Source organism: Arachis duranensis, chromosome 5 (assembly GCF_000817695.3).
Source record: "Arachis duranensis cultivar V14167 chromosome 5, aradu.V14167.gnm2.J7QH, whole genome shotgun sequence".
In the NCBI taxonomy this organism is placed as follows: domain Eukaryota; kingdom Viridiplantae; phylum Streptophyta; class Magnoliopsida; order Fabales; family Fabaceae; genus Arachis; species Arachis duranensis.
The window spans coordinates 16,416,075-16,435,208 of record NC_029776.3 but is presented as its reverse complement, the minus strand read 5'-3'; the positions used below and the strand labels follow the sequence as shown (position 1 = coordinate 16,435,208).

Genomic DNA, 19,134 nt, shown 5'->3' with positions numbered 1-19,134 from the left:
ATTGTAAAACATGGCAAGAATGCCACAAATATGAAGAATTAACACATGCATATATAACATCCTCCCGAGAACCATGTGGAATCACAGGTTGGCAGGAGTCACTACCAAGAAAAATAACTTTGCCACCAAACAGAGCATCAGGCTTAAAGCCATGATTAAATTGATGAACATCCCTCAAGCACTTGTCCAATGCTTCATAGCAAAATTTACTTAACATAGATGCCTCATCCCATATAATTAATTTTGCAGAAGAAATAAGACGTGCCAAAGGTGAACCTTGTTTTATAGTGCAGATTAAATATTGGTTAACACTTAGTGAAACTTTGAATCGTGAGTGAGCAGTTCGTCCATTGGGTAACAATAATGCCACAATACTGCTAGATACAACATTGAGAACAATCTGACCCTTCGCTCTAATTGAAGCGGATAACGAGTTCCAAAGAAAAGTCTTTCTAGTTCCATCATACCCATAAATAAAGAATAATCCACCCATATCATGACTAATTGCATCCAATATTGTATCATACACAGTCCTCTGATCCTGATTAATTGGTTAACTAATCAATGGACATAGCTGACAACTCATCTCTATTGAAATTGAGCTCATCAAAAACCAATGCATCATGAGGGTCAATGTAATTCAAGCAATCGGGAAATGGCATATCGATAAATTCTGAGAGACCTACCATTGTTTTGCAACAATTTCTCAATTATGGTGAGAATTATCGCTTTCACTTCTTCATCTGGAAGCGGACCACCTAAATCAAAAAAGAAAAAGATGTTAATATCATAAAATTTTATAGCACACTGATAAAAAAATAAAAAAAAAGCCCAAGCAGGTATGACTCATTTGAATTTAAAAATGATTGCAATTGAACCTTAAATCATCAATTACAATAAGAATTTAACTTACAAGTTCAATTAGAGGTGGCAATAGTACCCAAACCCGCAGGCACCCGACCCGTAGCGTGGGGGGTGATTGAGCGGGGGCGAGGTAAATAAATATATATATGTTTGGTATTATATTTACTTGTTTGTATGTTTTAGTTAGTAATTATTATTCATATATTGTATTATTTTTTTATTATTTAGAAAGAGTTTGATTAAAAATATTTTAGGAATAAATAAGTTTAAAGGTATGAAAGAAATATTTTTATTGAATTTTTTTACATTGAAATATGATTAAAAAGAGAAGATTTAATTATGCGGATATATCCGATATCCGATCCGATCCTATGGAAATTGTGCGGATCGGATCAAATTTTTGGTCATATCCGATCCGATCCGATCCGTGGACACCCCTAATCTCACCACCACTCACTTCAGTTCCCAACCTTCAACCAAACTCACCTCTTCAGCTCTTCTCCAAGGACCACAGCCTCTGTTTAGTTGCACCAGTCAGTCGCCGTCACAACTCATCCTGTCGCTGTAGCAGGTCGGCGTCATCACAGCTGCCGTCGCTCACCAACCCTTCTCATTGACCTTGCCGCTGTCCCTCACCGAGCTCACGTCGGCGTCACTCCCACTTCTCTCCTCACCATCACTATCTTCGTCAGCTCGCCTCTGCGGTCTCTGGTCTCTGCTCACCTTGTTGTCCCTCCTTCCTCCCTCTTCGTCTCTCTGATAACTAGTAAGCACTCCTCTCTGGCTCGTTTCTTTAGTTTTTTTTTTAAAGTTAATTTTTATGATTTATTTTTTATGTTAAAATAGTTAAACTAGACTCATTAATATTATTTATGATTGTTGTTGATGGTTGATAATCTGATTTTGTGTTGCTGATGGTTGATTTTGTGATGTTAATTGTTGATGCTTTGATTTTTGATTTTTTGTTGTTGATGCTTTAATTTTGTGCATTCTGATTTTTTATTTTGTGTTGTTGGTGCTTTAATTTTATGCATTCTAATTTTTTATTTTGTGCTGCAGATACCTTGATTTTGGCTTCGTGTAATAATGGAAATGGAAAGTCAACAATAGTTGTGGTTAGAAAGCCTTTGTGCTTAGATGTTGATGGCCCTTTTCTGATATGGAATCTACCAATGGGCACTTCTTCTGATTTCAAGCAATTCTCTGGCTGTCAAGATTCTGTATCCCATTTTTTGGGGATTGATGACACTTAGGCGGGATACTATTTCAAGAACAAACAAATTCTTTAATTTTTGTGTGTGAGTTTGTGTTTGATTCATTATTCATCATGATTTTATTGTTGTTGCATGAGCACTTTTGGCAATGATCTTGAGCCAACAAGTAATTGGCTACAAGTTATTTTTAGTATATGCATTGTGCTCACTGCTTAGAGGATTTTTTTATGAGGTTAAAAATTGGTTGGTGGCAAGATTATTCAGATAAGAAAATATTTTACAGCAGCGTATGGTGGTGCTCTTATTAAATTATATCGAACATTAATAATTTATTATGATATTGTTGAATAAATAAATGAAAGAATCATTAAGTCTTCTGTTGGTAAGTCCACCACACATTTTTTAAGTCTTGATTCACATTGAATTTGCTCAATTTCTATGGCTCTTATTTGTATTACACATCTCAGAAGTCATAACACATGCATTTTCGAAAACTATCTTAGAAATTATGATGTTAATTTATAATCTAATGTAGTAGTTAGGTTGTTATATAATTAGTTTCTTATTATTATCTTGTATTATTCATGTACTGTGTGAGACTCTTAATCTCTTCCCTCAGTAGATAAATTTATATTTCACAATACAAAAGATATTTCAATTATTAATATTTTTATAATCTCTGTATCAGATAATTTCATGGCTAGTAATGCTAGAGAAGACACATAAAGCAACGATATTGCTCCTACCGATGATGAAATTGAAGTTCAAAGTAATGCTAATTCAACTTCAAAAATTCTACAAGCAATAGATAATAATGCCTCAACCCTTGAAGAATCTACTCCGGTTGAAGGTGACAATAAGGCTAATGTTAAAAGTGCTTATTAGGAGTATTTTGATCGTTTAAAAGTTGAAGGTGAATGGAAGGCAAAATGCAAAATTTGTAAGAGTGTGCTTAATGCAAATATGAAGAATGGTACCAAGTCATTGAGGAACCATGTGGACTGATATTGTAAGAGAATAAAAGTGGCAAACTCAAGGCAATCATCAATTGTTGAATCACTAGCAAAACAAGAACAAGTGCAAAAAGTAAATGAAGATGGCTTTGTGTTTGACCCTTCAAAGACAAGAAAGTATGTTGCCAAAATAATTGTCCTGCATGAATATTCTTTGAGTTGTGTAGACCACCATGGACTGAGGCGAGCGTTTGCATCAATGCAACCAACATTTAAAATGTCTAGTCAAAACACAGTCAGGAAAGACATCTTGAAGATGTTTGGGGATGAGAGGCTGAAGTCAACTCTTCAACTAGATGAAAATGATAGTAGACTTGCAATAACTAGTGGCATGTGGACTTCCAATCGAGAAAAAGGATACATGGTTGTTACAGCTCACTATATCGATAGTTCGTGGAAGTTGCAAATGTGCCTATTGAGGTACTTCAAAAATTTCATAAACTTTTATACATTGTGTTGTCTTTGTATGTTGAGTTTTGTTCATCTAAAGTGCATGCATGTTTGTTTTTTTTTTTCAACTTTTGTTATGTTCCTTGTCCCTATACAAGTGAAGTTCTCACTCAAACATTAATAAAAATATTGTTAGAATGGAATGTTGATAGAAAACTATCTACTGTTACATCAACTAAATGTTCTACTAATGATGCTATGATAGATGAACTGTTGGATCGTCTAGATTCTTCATTCTTGATGTTGGGGGTAAACTGTTACAGATGCGTTATTGTGCTCATATATTAAATTTGAGTGTGAAGGATGGTTTAAGTATAGTTAAGGAAAGTATTGAAAAGATTCGTATTAGTGTATTGTATTGGAATGCAATGCTAAAAAGGAACGAAACTTTTGTGAGTTGGTATGCTAAAACAACAATTCCATTTACTATGAAATTAGTTCTTGATTGTCTAACTAGGTGGAACTCAACTTATTTGATGTTAGAAGCTGCTTTGTTGTATAGAGTTGTCTTTCCTAGGTTAAGGCAGAAGGAACTCTAATATAAAACTGTGTCAAGTAATGAGGAATGGAAACTTGTCAAGGAAATATGTGATAGTTTAAAGTTGTTTTATGATGTTACTCAACTGTTTTCTGGTTCTAAATTTTTTACTGTCAATCTTTACTTTACTCTAGTTTGTAAAATAAAAGTCTCATTAGATGAATGACAACTTTCTAGTAATCCTTTAATTGCTAATATGGCATCTAGTATGAAGAAGAAATTTGAGAAGTATTAGGATGAGATTCATGGCATTATGGGTGTTGCTGCTGTTTTAGATCCTAGGTACAAGATGAGATTCATGGCATTAATGTGACAACTATACTTCAGAAGTAACGACATATTTGTAAGGAACAATGTATTGATTGTTGACATGTACATTTCTTTTAATCATCGTACGGCCATTATACTAACGTTTATACTTCGGAAAACCTGCATCACCTATCAAAGTTCTCTCACGAAAGGACATGGGATAAAATTTTGAACACTTTCCATTGACCATCCATGGGCTATTCACATTTAACAAACCACATGGACCATGAATCATGAACTTTTGAACTAAGTTGTAAAGTTTAAGATGCATCTGTTTATTAGGTATCTCTGCTAAAATGTGTTGTTCGATATCATCATAATGTCTAGGCTTGTCACTTTGTTAAAAGGATAACAATATGTGGCAATGTGGAAGGCCACGCTTTTGAAACTCAACCGTATAAACAACTATATAGGACAAAAACCAAAATGACAAAATAAGCATATAACCAACATATAGTTTGATAGGGACGAAGCTACATATTAGAAATTAGAAAAATATAATACATATGCTTACTTGCTTTTGACTTTCCAAATATAGATCCATTCCTCGAGTGTTTCAATAATTCATCCAACTTTATTTTAAACACCCTACAAATGATGTCTGGCCTGTCATTTGAGCTCTAACTTTAATGAATTTCTAAATGCATAATCTTTGATCTCCTTCCATTAAGAATTACATGTAACAGTAATAAAATAGCTAGAGACCCAGCATACCATATATAGCAAATGTATTTTTGCAATTGTAATATAAGTACCGTGGATCACCAACAAATGACGATGGCAGAATAATTTGTCTACCAGTTTTTGCAGCAATTGTTTCACCTTGGATTAAGCACTCAAGCAACCCTTGTAGTTGAGGGGATCTAAACTTTTTTTTATGGTATATATGGTACTGTAACCGCTCAACCTCCACCATTGTATAGCTATCAACTAAGAATTGCTGAAACAAACATCCAGATTTTAGCATGATATGTAACTCATGTGGTCTCATTTGAAGCCTAAAGGAAAAATTTCCCTCATACTTATTGTTTCTCTTTAATAAAGATTCCATTTTGCTCTTTAGTCAGATATCAAAATGTCATTTCTAAAACCATCTTCCCCATATAGAAATGACAAAGGATATTGCAGAGCTAGGTACTAAGGGTGATTAACATCAATTCATTTTAAATATTTTTAATGTATCTCAATAATCACATCTCTAGTAAGATCATTAGAATCAATATCACCCACAATAAGAGCTGCAACGTCAGACCTAGTAGGAAAATATATCTTCTACCATCAATATCTCTCTTTTTAATCAAACGGAGCCATGGAGTGTGGTTTGATCTTTAGCAAATCTCTCCATAGTATTCCAAAATGTTTTAGCAAGAGAGTTATTTGAATCAATCATGCCTGTTATATTAGCTACCATTTGTCGCTCAATTGAATTATTCTTAGTATTATGCCTACACAGATGTATATACCAAAAATGAAAAATCAAATAAGAAAATTATAATAAGTTAACAACTTTCAGTGTTAATAGAATGATAATTGCTATAGAAAAAAAACAACTAACCCAACTGCATCAAGCCTGTCCTGTACTTCATTTTTAGTATCGTAAATATATAGATGTGCAAACTTTGGCTTGTTATATTATTCTGGTATCAAGCAATCAATCGAATGATAATTTTGACCACTAATTACAAACATCGGAGGAGCGATCCCTTTATTAATTGTGTATTATATTTGCCTAGCTATGGATGTAAATGAAAACATACCATTAAATGACCTAATACGTTTTGGATAATACTTCGCTCGATCGTCATTACCATTCAACAACGAAATTAACAGCGGAGGTGGCATCGGCAAAAACTCCATGCAGCACTTGCTAAACAATGGACGTTATTGACTCCTCTTTTCACAAGCCATTTCTGAATCCACATTTCAGCTCCACAATAAAACAATTGTGCTCAAGACTCCCAATTGACCAAATATCTATATCACAACACATAGAACCAGACAAAGAACTTCACACGATGAAATACATGTATATATTACAAAATCAAAGAATAAAAATAATTATCTAATATAGCATAATACTGGTTCAATATCTAACGCTTCAAGGAGATTTACTTTAACAACATTAGGATAAAAAACATGAGAGTGAACTAGACACGGTAAAGATAATTGGAAATTACAATTGCAAATTTCATTAAAATAAAGCCTGACTTGTCCACATTCCAATTTTACTACATAATAAATAGTTTATGAATGAGAAACAATTCATATGAAAATAAAAGAAAATAAATTGACAACACATTAAAATTAGGAACAAATGGTGTCTTAAGTTGATAAAGTGATATCTTAATTATAGGGGAGTTCTACTAAAGTATTAAAGTATTGGAAGGAAACTCTACAAATCCAATTAAAACAATGATAAGAAAATAAATCATACACAATTTACAAAAAATATAAACCAAAAATATAAAGAAACAGAGTATCTTCAAAAGATAAGACAAAAATTTCCAATTGAAAAGTAGATGCAATTAAAAAGTCTTCTTCTTTATTATAATTTAATTATTCTTTTCTTCTATCACTTATAAAAGTCTCATATATATTTGAAATTTTTTGTGGTTTACATTGTAACAATAAATTTATGTAAATTTGTTAAAATAAATTAAGTGTACAACTTAGGTTTTGTAAAATATGTTAACAATATATTTTTAACATAAAATATATTATTTGTACTCATTATACTATGTGTATCGAACCAATAATAATATTTTTGTAAGTATAACATAATATGTCTCTTTTAAAGAGAATGAATATTCTCAATTCTTTTTTTTTATAAAGTGTATTTTTTTATCATACATTCTTTAAGTGGAACAAAAAAAATATAAAAGCAAATATTAAATGGTAAGAGATCACATTTTTAAAAAAATTGAGAGAAAAAAATTTGAAAAGAGCCACTTCTTTTTTTAAGTTGGTAAAGTATCATTTTTGTTCCCAACATTTGGGGTAAGCTTCAAAGTTGTCCCTAACGTTTGAATGGTCTTATTTAAGTCTCTAACGTTTCAAAATTGACTCAATATTGTCCTGCTATTAGGAATCTGTTAACGAAATTAACGGCGGGACAAAATTGAGACGATTTTGAAACGTTAGGGACTTAAATAGGACGAATATGTTGAGAACAAAAATGATACATAGAAATAAATTTAAATTTTATCTTTCAATAATATCAATTTTTACAGTACATAGTTATTCAATTATTTTTTAATCATATCTAAGTAAATTACACTTAATCACATTAATTTTATTCTAAATAATTTTTTTATAATTTTACTCTTAAAAATTTTTACTCATCATAAAATGTTTGTAGAATGACTAGTACATAAACTTGTGGGAAAAAATGATACATATACAATAAAGTAATGTGATTCTAGTCATTTTACAAACATTTCATGATTGGTAAAAATCTTTAAGAATAAAATTATAAAAAAATAAATTTATTTAGAATCAAAGTAATGTGATTAAGTGTAATTTACATAAATGTGATTAAAAAATAATTGAATAACTATGTACCATAAAAGATTGATATTAGTGAAAGATAAAATCAAAATTTATTTCTATGTATCGTTTTTGTCCCCAACATTTTTGTCCTATTTAAGTCCCTAACGGTTTAAAATCGTTTCAATTTTGTCCCGCCGTCAATTTAGTTAATAGATTCGTAACGGCAAGACAACATTGAGTCAATTTTGATACGTTAGGGACTTAAATAGGATGATTCAAATGTTAGGGACAACTTTGAGACTTACCCCAAACGTTGGGGACAAAAACAAAACTTTACTCTTTTTTAAGTGCATGCATGAGAAGTTTAATTTGGATGCCATTCTCTGTTTGATCTTTGTCTATCATCATATGAAAGTTATATTCTTTTACATTAACTCATATATCTATGACATACCCAAAATAAAAACTAAAATAAAAAATCATACTAAGTTAGACCTTTATTCTTATGTACACCCCCTTATTAATCTACAAATAATCACTATATTATTTATTTTTCTATAAATATGTATAAATGTTGAAAAAAAAGGACAAACCTATTTTTCTACCATTTTAGCACCAAAACTTGATCTAACTAGATGTGAAAGAAGACATCATGTCAACATCATTTTCTTTCCATTATGTAAAGTTGAAACTGAAACACATGCTAGCTATGATTCACTTTTCTCTGATAGCTCAACATCCATTACCAAGTCCTTCATTTGCAATGTATCACCAGCTGAAGTTGCAGACAGTGTTTGCGACTTGAGAAAGAACTACATTCGGTCTAACGAATATGAAAGGAAATCATTCAAACCTTTCTAATCAAAATAAAAAGAGAAGTAACAGTAATTGACAAAAAGTGTTTAAATGACTTCAAAGCAAGCAAGATCCATATCCTCTGCATACTCAATAACTAAAAGACTTAAAATGGGAAGTTCTATAGTATTGATTGTGATTGTCAGCATGGTATGAAGACAAAGCGTGTCATCATGGGAGTGCTACAAGTGGAGGGTGGTAGGTGGCTAGGTGGTCAAAGTTCTGCGTTGACCATACATGCACGAGTTGGTTTTCTATTTTTCGTTTCGATGGAGATTGTTAATTAGATGTTAATGACGTTGTTAAGGTTGGCGGTTGAGTGGGTCGGAATGCGATAGCCTTGGGCGATGGGTCAGATTCGATAATGGGCCAATACTTTTGTAGTGGTTTAAAAAATTAAAATTAAAATTACCTCAGAAAGGCTATAGTGAAATCATAAAATTGAAAAAAAAAACTTAAAATTATTTATTAACATATTGTTTGGAAGTTTTATTTTCACACAACCACCCCCCACTTTAAATGAAGGGGTTTGCGGGCCAGAATAGAAGGATATCAAAACCTTCCTATTTTGTTCAAGCGATCGGAAACCATGCTAATTAGAACAAGAAGTTGCATTTCAGTAGTGGTTCTGAGCTGGTGTGACAATCTAATTCGAAGGTTGTATTTTTTAATTTAACCTATAATTGTACAAAGGAATATGTAGAATGGAATTATTGTTGGTTCAGCTTTGGAGAAAATTTTATACTATATGCTTTACTAGTTTCTTTGTTGTGATTGACTATTTGGGCGTTTTAGCATTTGAGACGGGAGAAGTATCCAAAGGAAAAATAGTGGGGTGGTAATACCCACTGATACCAGATAGTTTGGGCGACTGTATCTGAGATGGTTATAATGTAGATGTTGTGAAGGTGTGAATGGTGGTGTTTAATTTAAACAAATTTATCATTTGTATAAGTGCATCAAAATATGTATGGGTTGAATTGAGGTTTACCAAAAATGCTTGGTTCAACAATACATGTTTGATGTTTGATAGTTCAAATGAAATAAGCACTATCTTTCAATATTGATTTAAAAAAAAAATATTGGATAACTAGCATTCTTCATACTTTTTACCTTTAAATTGCTTCATCTTATAAATCATATTAACAAAAAATTTTGAGCCCATAAACGACCTAGCCTAATAATCCGACTAAGTTAACCAAAACATCTCGCTAATTAATCTCCCCCATGAAACGAGAAATAGCAAAGCAACACTTTTTCAATATCAAGGCAAAATCTCGTCCAGCATACCACATGCCACTTTTCATGTGTCTTGCTTTAACAATGACATGCTTGGACAACATACTAGGTTGGCATTCTAGGTCAGCACCACATAATTTTTCTTTAAAATTATATAAAAAAAAACTTGAATTCATGGAGATTCTTATGGTGTTGATCCCCTTTGTCAGCATTGTATGCTTACAAATCATGTAAGCATGAGCAGGCAATGCATGTAGTGAAATGTGTAGGAATGGTGTTGAGAAAATTACACTAAAGGCTAGTGCGTCTTTTTTATTCTCGTTATTTGTGAAAGGAAAGATGTGTAATTAGTTGTTAATGGGGTTGCTTAAGAAAAATAATAAGCGGATTGTATGAAATAATAGACCAACTATTTTGTATGGTTCAAGTATAAGATAATATTAGACTCAAGAAAACAACATATATATGGGGCCTAATTGGAGGAAGACATGAACGTAAAATTTGTTTGTGATTTAAAAAAAAGAAAGAAAAAATGGAACGAAAAGTGAAATTAATTGAATTGATGGTTTAATTCTCCATCACAACACCACCACCCCCACTCCTTTAAACCATATACGATCCCAAATTGACACCCTATAATATAAATCCTAAATAATAAACACCATACAGTAAATCATTCACCTTAATCCTATAACCCATAATTACTAGAATTACTATAATGTAATAAAAAAAAGATTTATCTATCTTGTGTCCTAAGAGCACATGTTAAGTTTACAAATTAAAATTTTCATTTAAAATATAAAAAAAATAATTTTTCAATGCATTTGTTTTGTATTTAACTATTTATTAAATAAAACATTTAAAACTTTTTACTAATGATAAGCTTATCATGTGTTTTTACAACACATATTAGCTAAACCCATAAAAAAAAAGATAAATAAGAACCGTAAATCCTCTATGGTATTTCTAACAAGTACTCTTTCTATTCTCAAAATCAATGATTCCATCTAAAACACAAATTTTCATCTCATATTTTATGAGATTTGTAGATTAAATTACACTAATTCGAATTCTATTATAAGTTTTATCAATTTTCTTTACTTACTAGCGTGAGGACCCGTGCAGTTGTACGGGATTACAGTTTTATGAACATATTAAAAAATGAACTATTCAATATATCTAAAATATCTTGGACAAAGAATCATACCTGACCTCAATATTATAGTTTAAAAAAAAAACATAATAATTTTATTGTCACTACAAGAGAAGAGAAAACAAAATCAAATACTTCACATTTGTTTAGAGCAACTATTCACACCATATAACGAAAGATTACATAGATTAAGTAACAAATTCACTCACTGTACATATTTTAAATTTCAGAGCATGAAAAGCCTAAGTTTCAAAATGTAATATATATCTAAAAGTAATATAAAAAAGTTTCAAACTAACTAAAGTACTACTTCTTAGTAGGGATGGCAACATGTACCCTACCCACGGGTACTCAACCCGATCCCACCCGATCGGGTAGGTTGTCAACCCAATCCGCAGCGGGTAGGGTGGGGTGCAGGTTGGGTTCAACCCTACCCGACCAACCCGCACCCTATATATGTATATGTTATATATTTATATAAAAATATGTTTTAAGTGGATGTTGAACCAAAAACCTCTCACTAAATGTAAAAGATCTTTAGCCACTAAAAAAAAGATCATTAATTAATAATTTAATACTTTTTTTACATAAAAGTCAGTTCTATTTTAAATTATCATGAAGTTATATAATAATTTTGCATCTTTTTTGTAACCCGCGAGTAGGGTCGGGTACCCGCGGATTGAGAACGGATAGGATTAGGGTTGGGATATTCTCAACTCGCGGATAGAGTAAGGTTGAGTTTATATAAAAATCTCAACCCGCAGGTGGGGTTAGGGTTGGCTTCAAACCCTACCCTACCCTACCCATTGCCACCCCTACTTCCTAGTTACAGATACTCGAACCAGCTGATCCTCTTTCGAAACTATCCCAAACACACATGAATTTTTGGTTTTAAGTTTGTGCATTTTCACAAAATCTTTTCATTTAGGACCAATTTTGTATTCTCGTTCTTTGTCTTTACTTTTCAAGGCTGGTTCTACTATGGGGAAAGAATAATGTGGTCCTCTAAGGACCTGGGAGGTTTTATAAAATAAAAAAGTTATAGGGGTTGATTTATAAATATTAATTTAGTTCAAAAGCTGTGTTTAGGAAAGTGTTTAGAGATAAATTTGCTGATGATTTAGATGAGTACTGTAAACACTTGAAACGAGCAAAATGACGTCGTGTGAAGAGGCATATACCATCGAACAAGAAGAAAAACAGCTGCAGAGAGAAATGGCTTCGACTGAGCTATAAGAAAGGAGTATCTTCGGCCATTTGATCTGACGCACTAGGGTCGAATCTCAGCACACTCATATCAACATCTCTTTGTTTCAGCCTTCCATCCACCGGATCCAACGATTCAGATCCACGAGGTTAGTGCAGTTTTTTGCTGTATGAATGTTTGAGGTAGGAATTGTTGAACCCTATAACGACAACCCCTAATTTTTAATGAGTGTCGTATGTTTCACCTTGCTAAGTTTCTTTCCTTTGTTGGAGCAAACAGACGTGTTGAAATGGAAAAAAATTTAAAGTGAATTAAAGTGAATTTTGTGTTGAAATGTGATACTGAGTTGAGGTGTTGTAGATTTCTTTGGTTCAGGTGAGGCTTACCCTTTCATAGCAGTGCAAGCTGAGATATTTTGAACATACTTTTCTATATTGATAAGTGGTAACTGAGAACTTTGTTACACTCTTCTGCTTCTGTAAGGAAAATTAAAGGGGAAAAAAATAGTGAAGGGTCTATGCAAAATATTGGCTTGGGGAAAAAAAATTATTTGTTTATTTATTTAAATAGACCTACATCCCCAAGCTATAGTCCTACTTCCCCTTATTATACTCGATTATGTGCAGAGTATAGTCCCACATCACCCAACTATAGGTGAGTCATTCTTTGGATTCTTTTGATTGTTGAACTTTGCTAATGGATGCAGAAATGGAACTTGCCAACACTATAATGAGGATGAGCCTTAACCTTGGTTCTCAATAGTAGCTTTTTGGGTAGTTGAAAATGGTCCAGTGACTTTAGTTCTCAACTGCACACTTGTTTTGTTATAGTTCTTCACTCCAAGTAACTATGTGCCATATTATTTTGCAGCCCCTCATCACCAACTTATTCTCCATCCAGCCCAGCATTTAGCCCAAGCAGGTAAGTTAAGAACAACAGTACAAATATTTTCTATATCTTTCTTTCTTTCTTTCTTTTCTTGCTTTTTTATGTGTTGCTAAAATTGCAAGAGGTTGCATTTCTTCTATTGTTTGACTAATTCACATTTTTGCATTTTACAAGTCAGGATTTCAGCCTAACTTCTCCACAATTTAGGTATGCATCTATAGATATATCATTATTTTAGTTGCCAAATATCTGGGCATATCTATTAATTTTGCCATTCTGTTTCATCATTTGTAGTGCTTCAATGGAATACTCGCCAAGTCGACCTGGTTACTCACCGTCATCAACCAGCCAATACACTTCATAGACAAGTGCCAAGGATGAGGATGCTAATACAACTCTGAGGTAAACTCACACCGGAAGAAAATTAATATCTGTCATGATTTCTATCTTTATTGGATGGAGTATTTGACTGTAAACATAATTATGAAAATCTTAACTAGGTATATAAGGTGATTCAATATTCACTTGATTCTATTTTGCTCGCATTGATTTAATAAATGTGCATTTGAAAATAAAAAATCTTTAAATAGTCTCTCATTTTTTTCAAAGAAAAAGAATAGTACAAGAGGTGTTATTATTTTTAATGTAAAACTATTTTATACTAAAATAATAATTAAAGATATTTTTTAAACAAATTTTATGAATAAAAAATTACTATAATATCAAGTTTATAGCTTTTTAACATAAAACATTTGTTATCTCATTAGTGATCATATTTTTCTAAAATATTTTCCAAACACAATAATGGCCAGATGTTTGAAAAATTGGAGGATATTTATTGTTGCTAGTATAAGGAATCGAAGGAAAAAGAAAGAAGGTTTTGATGTTGACATTCTTGCACTTTAACTTCCCTTGGGATTATGGTTGCACAATAATAATGAGTGATAGCATTTGGTCCTAGCATTATTAGTAGAGTAATTAGCTATAAGTAGAAATAAATTAAATAATAGTTAGAAGAGTTATGATGGATTATGATGATAAATGAAATTTAAGTTTCAATTTCTTAAACTCTTTTTCAAATGCTTGGAATTTGCATTGGATTTTTAATTACCATATTTTAGGTGAAACTTGTGAGTATGCTGTTGGCATTCAATAAATCATGAGTTTCTAAAGGTTCACAATTTATGAATGCAGACTACACATATTCTATGCCTTGAATTTCTTCATGTTTTTGCTTATGTATTTCTGATTGCACTGCTAGCGACAGGTTAAGCATAGTCAGAATTTTGTAGTCGTCTTTCATTTTTTTCTTTTTCATATTTCCCTTTGAAATCAATTAAGATAATTGTGACTGCCCTTGCATATGTCATTTTATTGAAAGATTTGCTTAACAGGTTGTAATTTTTTAAGGAAGTGTGCGAAATCTCCAATGACAAGAAACACGTATATGTCTTTAAAGTAATTAATCCCTTCATATATTAGGCTTATATGTGTAATCTGCAATGATTTGCTTTTATTTCTTTAGTATTGCTTATGTTCACGTTGTCAGTTACTTATTTGATTAGAATACGTAGTTCCTTAAGTTTAATTGAACATAAAAACAGTTCATAAAGAATATATATTTTTAGTTATGCACTTATTGTGGGTGTTTACTTTACTTTTTATTGACATTACCATATTTATTGACTTGGGCTTCATTGAGGTACAGTTGCACATCAAAGAAGCTATCTGAGCTGCACTAAGTGAACCTGGTAAAGTAAATAGAAGGACACATGGCCTCATTGTGACATCACTAACATGAGTTACTACAGCAGGATTATATGTTTGTCAAGACTGGGTGAATGTTGATTTGAAGACCTAACAGGTTTCACATTGTTTTTTTACTTCAGTATTTCAACCTACCCATCCTCAGTAATGTGTGGATAAAATTATTGTTTCATTTTGGCTTCCTCTGATTGTTTGTTTTGGATAAAAATATTTTTAGTTTATATATGTGAGTTGTTTTTCTTTTTGTTGTGTGTGTGTGTAAAGAGGGGATGGTTCTTTGGTGCCCCCATTAGCAACAAGATATGAACCATGCTAAAAAAAAAGGAGAATAAAGAAAAGGAAAACAAAATTGTAGGCTGTTATATTGTTTTGTCTATGTCATTCTTATAAAAAAAAAAGGCAAGCAAAGAAAATCCCCTTATGTTCCTTTCATTTCTAATTTTGAATTTGTATTAAAATGAAACTTCTTACCTATGTTATTCTTAGTTGATAAGTGATATTTGTTTTGTAGAGAGTCTTAAGTAACATAACCACTTGTGATTTGTGATGATGGCTCCAACGTCTTCTCCATTCCTTCTATAAAAAAAATAGAATTGACAAGGCATGAGATTGGTTAGATCAATTTATGATGTCTTGTCTTTGTTTTCTTATCCTCGGGTTTTTTCGTTTCCGTTTTATTAGCGGTTTGGGATTTGGCAAGTAACAATGGAGGGGACCGAGGAAGTTTCATCTAATTTTCAGGAGAATGTCACTGCAGGGGTAAGCATATCATCGTAATCTTGATGGAAAATAAAGTAAGAGTATTTTTTAGGACAACCTCTTGGCATCAACTATGTATTGCTATGGTAATGGATTGTTTCAGGTGGAAGAGGACCCGATAGAAAATGGGAACTTTGTTGCAGAAACAGAATCCGTTCCGATTGGTGCAAGTCAGTCAGACGATCAAAGAGATGTCATCTTTCTCGACGGAATAGGTTCATTTGGTGTAATTGATTTTGATGCGTTGCGAGATGAGGAGATTATGATGATAGAGTTTGTCGATTTGAAAACTGCTTACGACTTCTATAACGAGTACGGTCGAATTAAGGGGTTTTCCATACGCCGGTCGAAGGTAGGGCGCTGCAAGAAGGCAGGATCTGAGGGCAACATTATATGGCAAATTTTTGTATGCTCGCGACAAGGTGAACGAGATGCAAAGCATGTTCACAGAAATGATAGGAAGATGGATCCTAGACCAGTAACGCGATGCGGGTGTAATGCGCGGATAAAAGTTCATGTTGACTCGAGGAACGAGAGATGGTATGTTGACTTCTTCTCCGATGAACATAACCATGACATGTTGGAGGCAAGGTTTAGGGGAATGATGCAGTCTCACCGGGCAATAAAAACGGGGGATTTACACCAGATTAATACTATGAGAAGCTCTGGCCTTCGAGTTCCGACAATATTTCGGGCTTTTGCAAACCAAAATGGTGGATTCGAGATGGTTGGGTTTCAGGTGAAAGACATCTATAATGCAATTGAGAAGCAAAGAAGAGCTGGAGCAAGCGACACAGATAATGCACTCAAGTATTTACAAATGTTGAAGAGGCGTGACCCCTGTATGTTTTGGAAGTATTCGTTGGATGAACAACGGAGGCTCCATAATATATTTTGGTGTGATGGTGCAAGTCAGTATGATTTCAATGTTTTCGGAGATGTTATGGGGTTTGATGCAACGTACGGGAGGAATAAGTACAAATGTCTCCTTGTGATATTCTCTGGCGTGGATCACCACATGCGCACTGTTGTGTTTGGATGCGCAGTTCTCTCAAAGGAAGGGGAGGAAAGCTATGTGTGGTTGCTTCGGGCATTTCTGGAGGCCATGAAAGGAAAGGCTCCTAAGTCCGTTATTACCGACGGTGATCAAGCCATGAAGAGCGCAATCAAAGCTGTATTTCCAGAAGCACATCATAGATTGTGCAGCTGGCACTTGCTACGCAATGCGACCGCTCGAGTAGGTATTCCACGGTTTATGACCAAGTTTCGTCTTTGTTTAATGGGGGATTTGGAGGTCGATGACTTTGAAGATATATGGAATGATGCAGTTGAAGAATTTGGGTTGCAACAAAATTCATGGGTCAAGGATATGTATGAAAGGAAACATATGTGGTCAAATGCCCACATTAGGGGTAAGTTCTTTGCTGGGCTCAAGACAACATCAAGGTGTGAGGCGCTAAATATGCAGATAGGGAAGTTTATACACAACGGCTACAACTTGAGGGAATTTATTGAGCATTTCCAACAGTATTTAGAGTTCATGCGTTGGAGAGTAGTGGTTGCTGATTACAAATCTGCTTATGGAGAACCGGTTGTGAAAACAAGATTAGAGGAGTTAAAGCGGTTTGCAGCAGCAGTATACATACGAGAGGTCTTTGTCTTATTTCGGGAGGTGTTATTACTAGCTAGCAATGTCAGAGTAGTTTCTTCGAAGAAGACAAGCACGTGTACATTGTTTGAGGTGGCCATGTATTGCCAAGGTAGATCATGGAACGTTTCCTGGGGGGAGATAGATGATGAATTCAGATGCTCTTGCCTGCGCATGAAATCTTTTGGAATCCCCTGTGTCCACATAGTTGGTGTGCTTGTTAGACTTAACATGGTTGTTATTCCAGGTAGTCTTATACTGGGTCGTTGGACAAAGAAGGCAAAACAACCACCGATAAATAACCATGTTTTTAGTGGAGAGATTCCTGATGCAGCCTATATGAGTATGCATGCGGCAATGCTCGATGACTGTAGAGAACTGGTAAAGCTTTCTTGTAGTAACTTTGAGGATTACTTCGAGGTGAAGACCAAAATAGCTAATGAACGAGACGCGCTAAGAGAAAAGATTCAAAAAAGGTTGGCGACCACTGCTGAGGGCGAGGGCGATAATGCGTCCATACACGATCCTCCAAGAGCCAGATATAAAGGGTGTGGTCGTCATGTTGTGACGACTCGTGGGAGGTACCGGCGTGTCCAATGTTGCAGAAAGTGTGGCAAGGCTGGCCATAACGCTCGTAGATGCGCAATCGGGAATGGTGAGGACACCACGCATGAATTAGATGCTTTTGGATCATTGCACAACATGGACGAATCACAAGAAGCCGAGGCTTCACAACAGATGGAGTACGATGATCTGAGCTTCTAAATGAGGTTGAAGAGGTATTACCTTATTTTACATTACTGTTTTATTATTGATTGAATTTCAATCCGTTCTCTGTGGTTGCTCATTCCATAATTATACACACCAAAGCCTAATGATAGCCAAATGAGACAAGTTGCACAAGTCCTACAGCTTTATATTGTTATTAAAAAAATTAGATGAAGGGATTGTTTCATTGCTATTGTCATTGAAATTGAAAACTCACTAATATATCAATTCAAAAGCTGATATATTAGAAAAAGTTGGATAATAAAAGGTTCTTTTTTATCATTTTTTCTGACTTCTGTATAAGTATTAATATTTAGTTGGATACTCAATAGTAGGCAACAAGCTTTTATCTGTTCCTGCCCAAACATAATGCTCTAAGTGAGAATTAGTTATTGACAGTTACATGTTATGACTCTTTTGTACTATGATTCCAAATTATATGTTTCATGAGATGTATTTCGGACATACTAAAGACGTTATGTTTTACAGCAACTGTATTCAGATTCTGTCATTATCTTTTGAACTATGATTGCATATGTATGTGATAAAACTCTTTACCATACATATATAGCGGCTAAAGTATTTGAGTTCTACCAATTCTTATATAGACTTATGTAGAAAGAGATAGAATTGTTACAAATCCTCTGTGCAAGCCCTTTAGTATTTGCATGTTTATTTTATAATTTTATTTGTAGTTATATCTGTAGGAGTATAGATAAGGTTGGGGCTTTTAAGGAAATCTAGTTCAATATTAGATAGAGCAGATAGTTAAAGAAGGCTGACTTCCCTGTGACTTTCTTACTTGTGTAATTTCCCTTTAGCTTATTCGTTGAATTGCTTGGAAAGTCTTTCACTAAAATTGGTATGATGTGTTGAATTGAAGAAAAGATCACATTGTTGGATTGAAGTTGAGTTTCTTGTTTCTCCAATTTTTCTGCAGTTGGATTGAAGTTGAATTTCTTGTTTTCCCAAT

At 33.4% G+C, this 19,134-nt stretch overlaps 1 protein-coding gene across 1 annotated transcript; it reads left to right on the top strand.

Moving 5' to 3' along the window:
* Positions 1–15,691: 15,691 nt before the first annotated feature.
* Positions 15,692–18,158, top strand: LOC107488338 (protein FAR1-RELATED SEQUENCE 5-like). Its single transcript, XM_016109068.1, has 2 exons — positions 15,692–15,745; positions 15,849–18,158. Exons 1-2 carry the CDS (start codon positions 15,692–15,694, stop codon positions 18,156–18,158), a joined length of 2,364 nt encoding a protein of 787 aa, XP_015964554.1.
* The last annotated feature ends 976 nt before the right edge of the window (positions 18,159–19,134 follow it).

What these genes read in the sequence shown, in the direction of transcription:
- LOC107488338 (XM_016109068.1), top strand. Translation starts at nt 15,692, where the DNA reads ATGGAGGGGACCGAGGAAGTTTCATCTAATTTTCAGGAGAATGTCACT. An exon ending in AGGAGAATGTCACTGCAGGG is followed by an intron (nt 15,746 to 15,848) that starts GTAAGCATATCA and finishes GGATTGTTTCAG; the next exon opens with GTGGAAGAGGACCCGATAGA.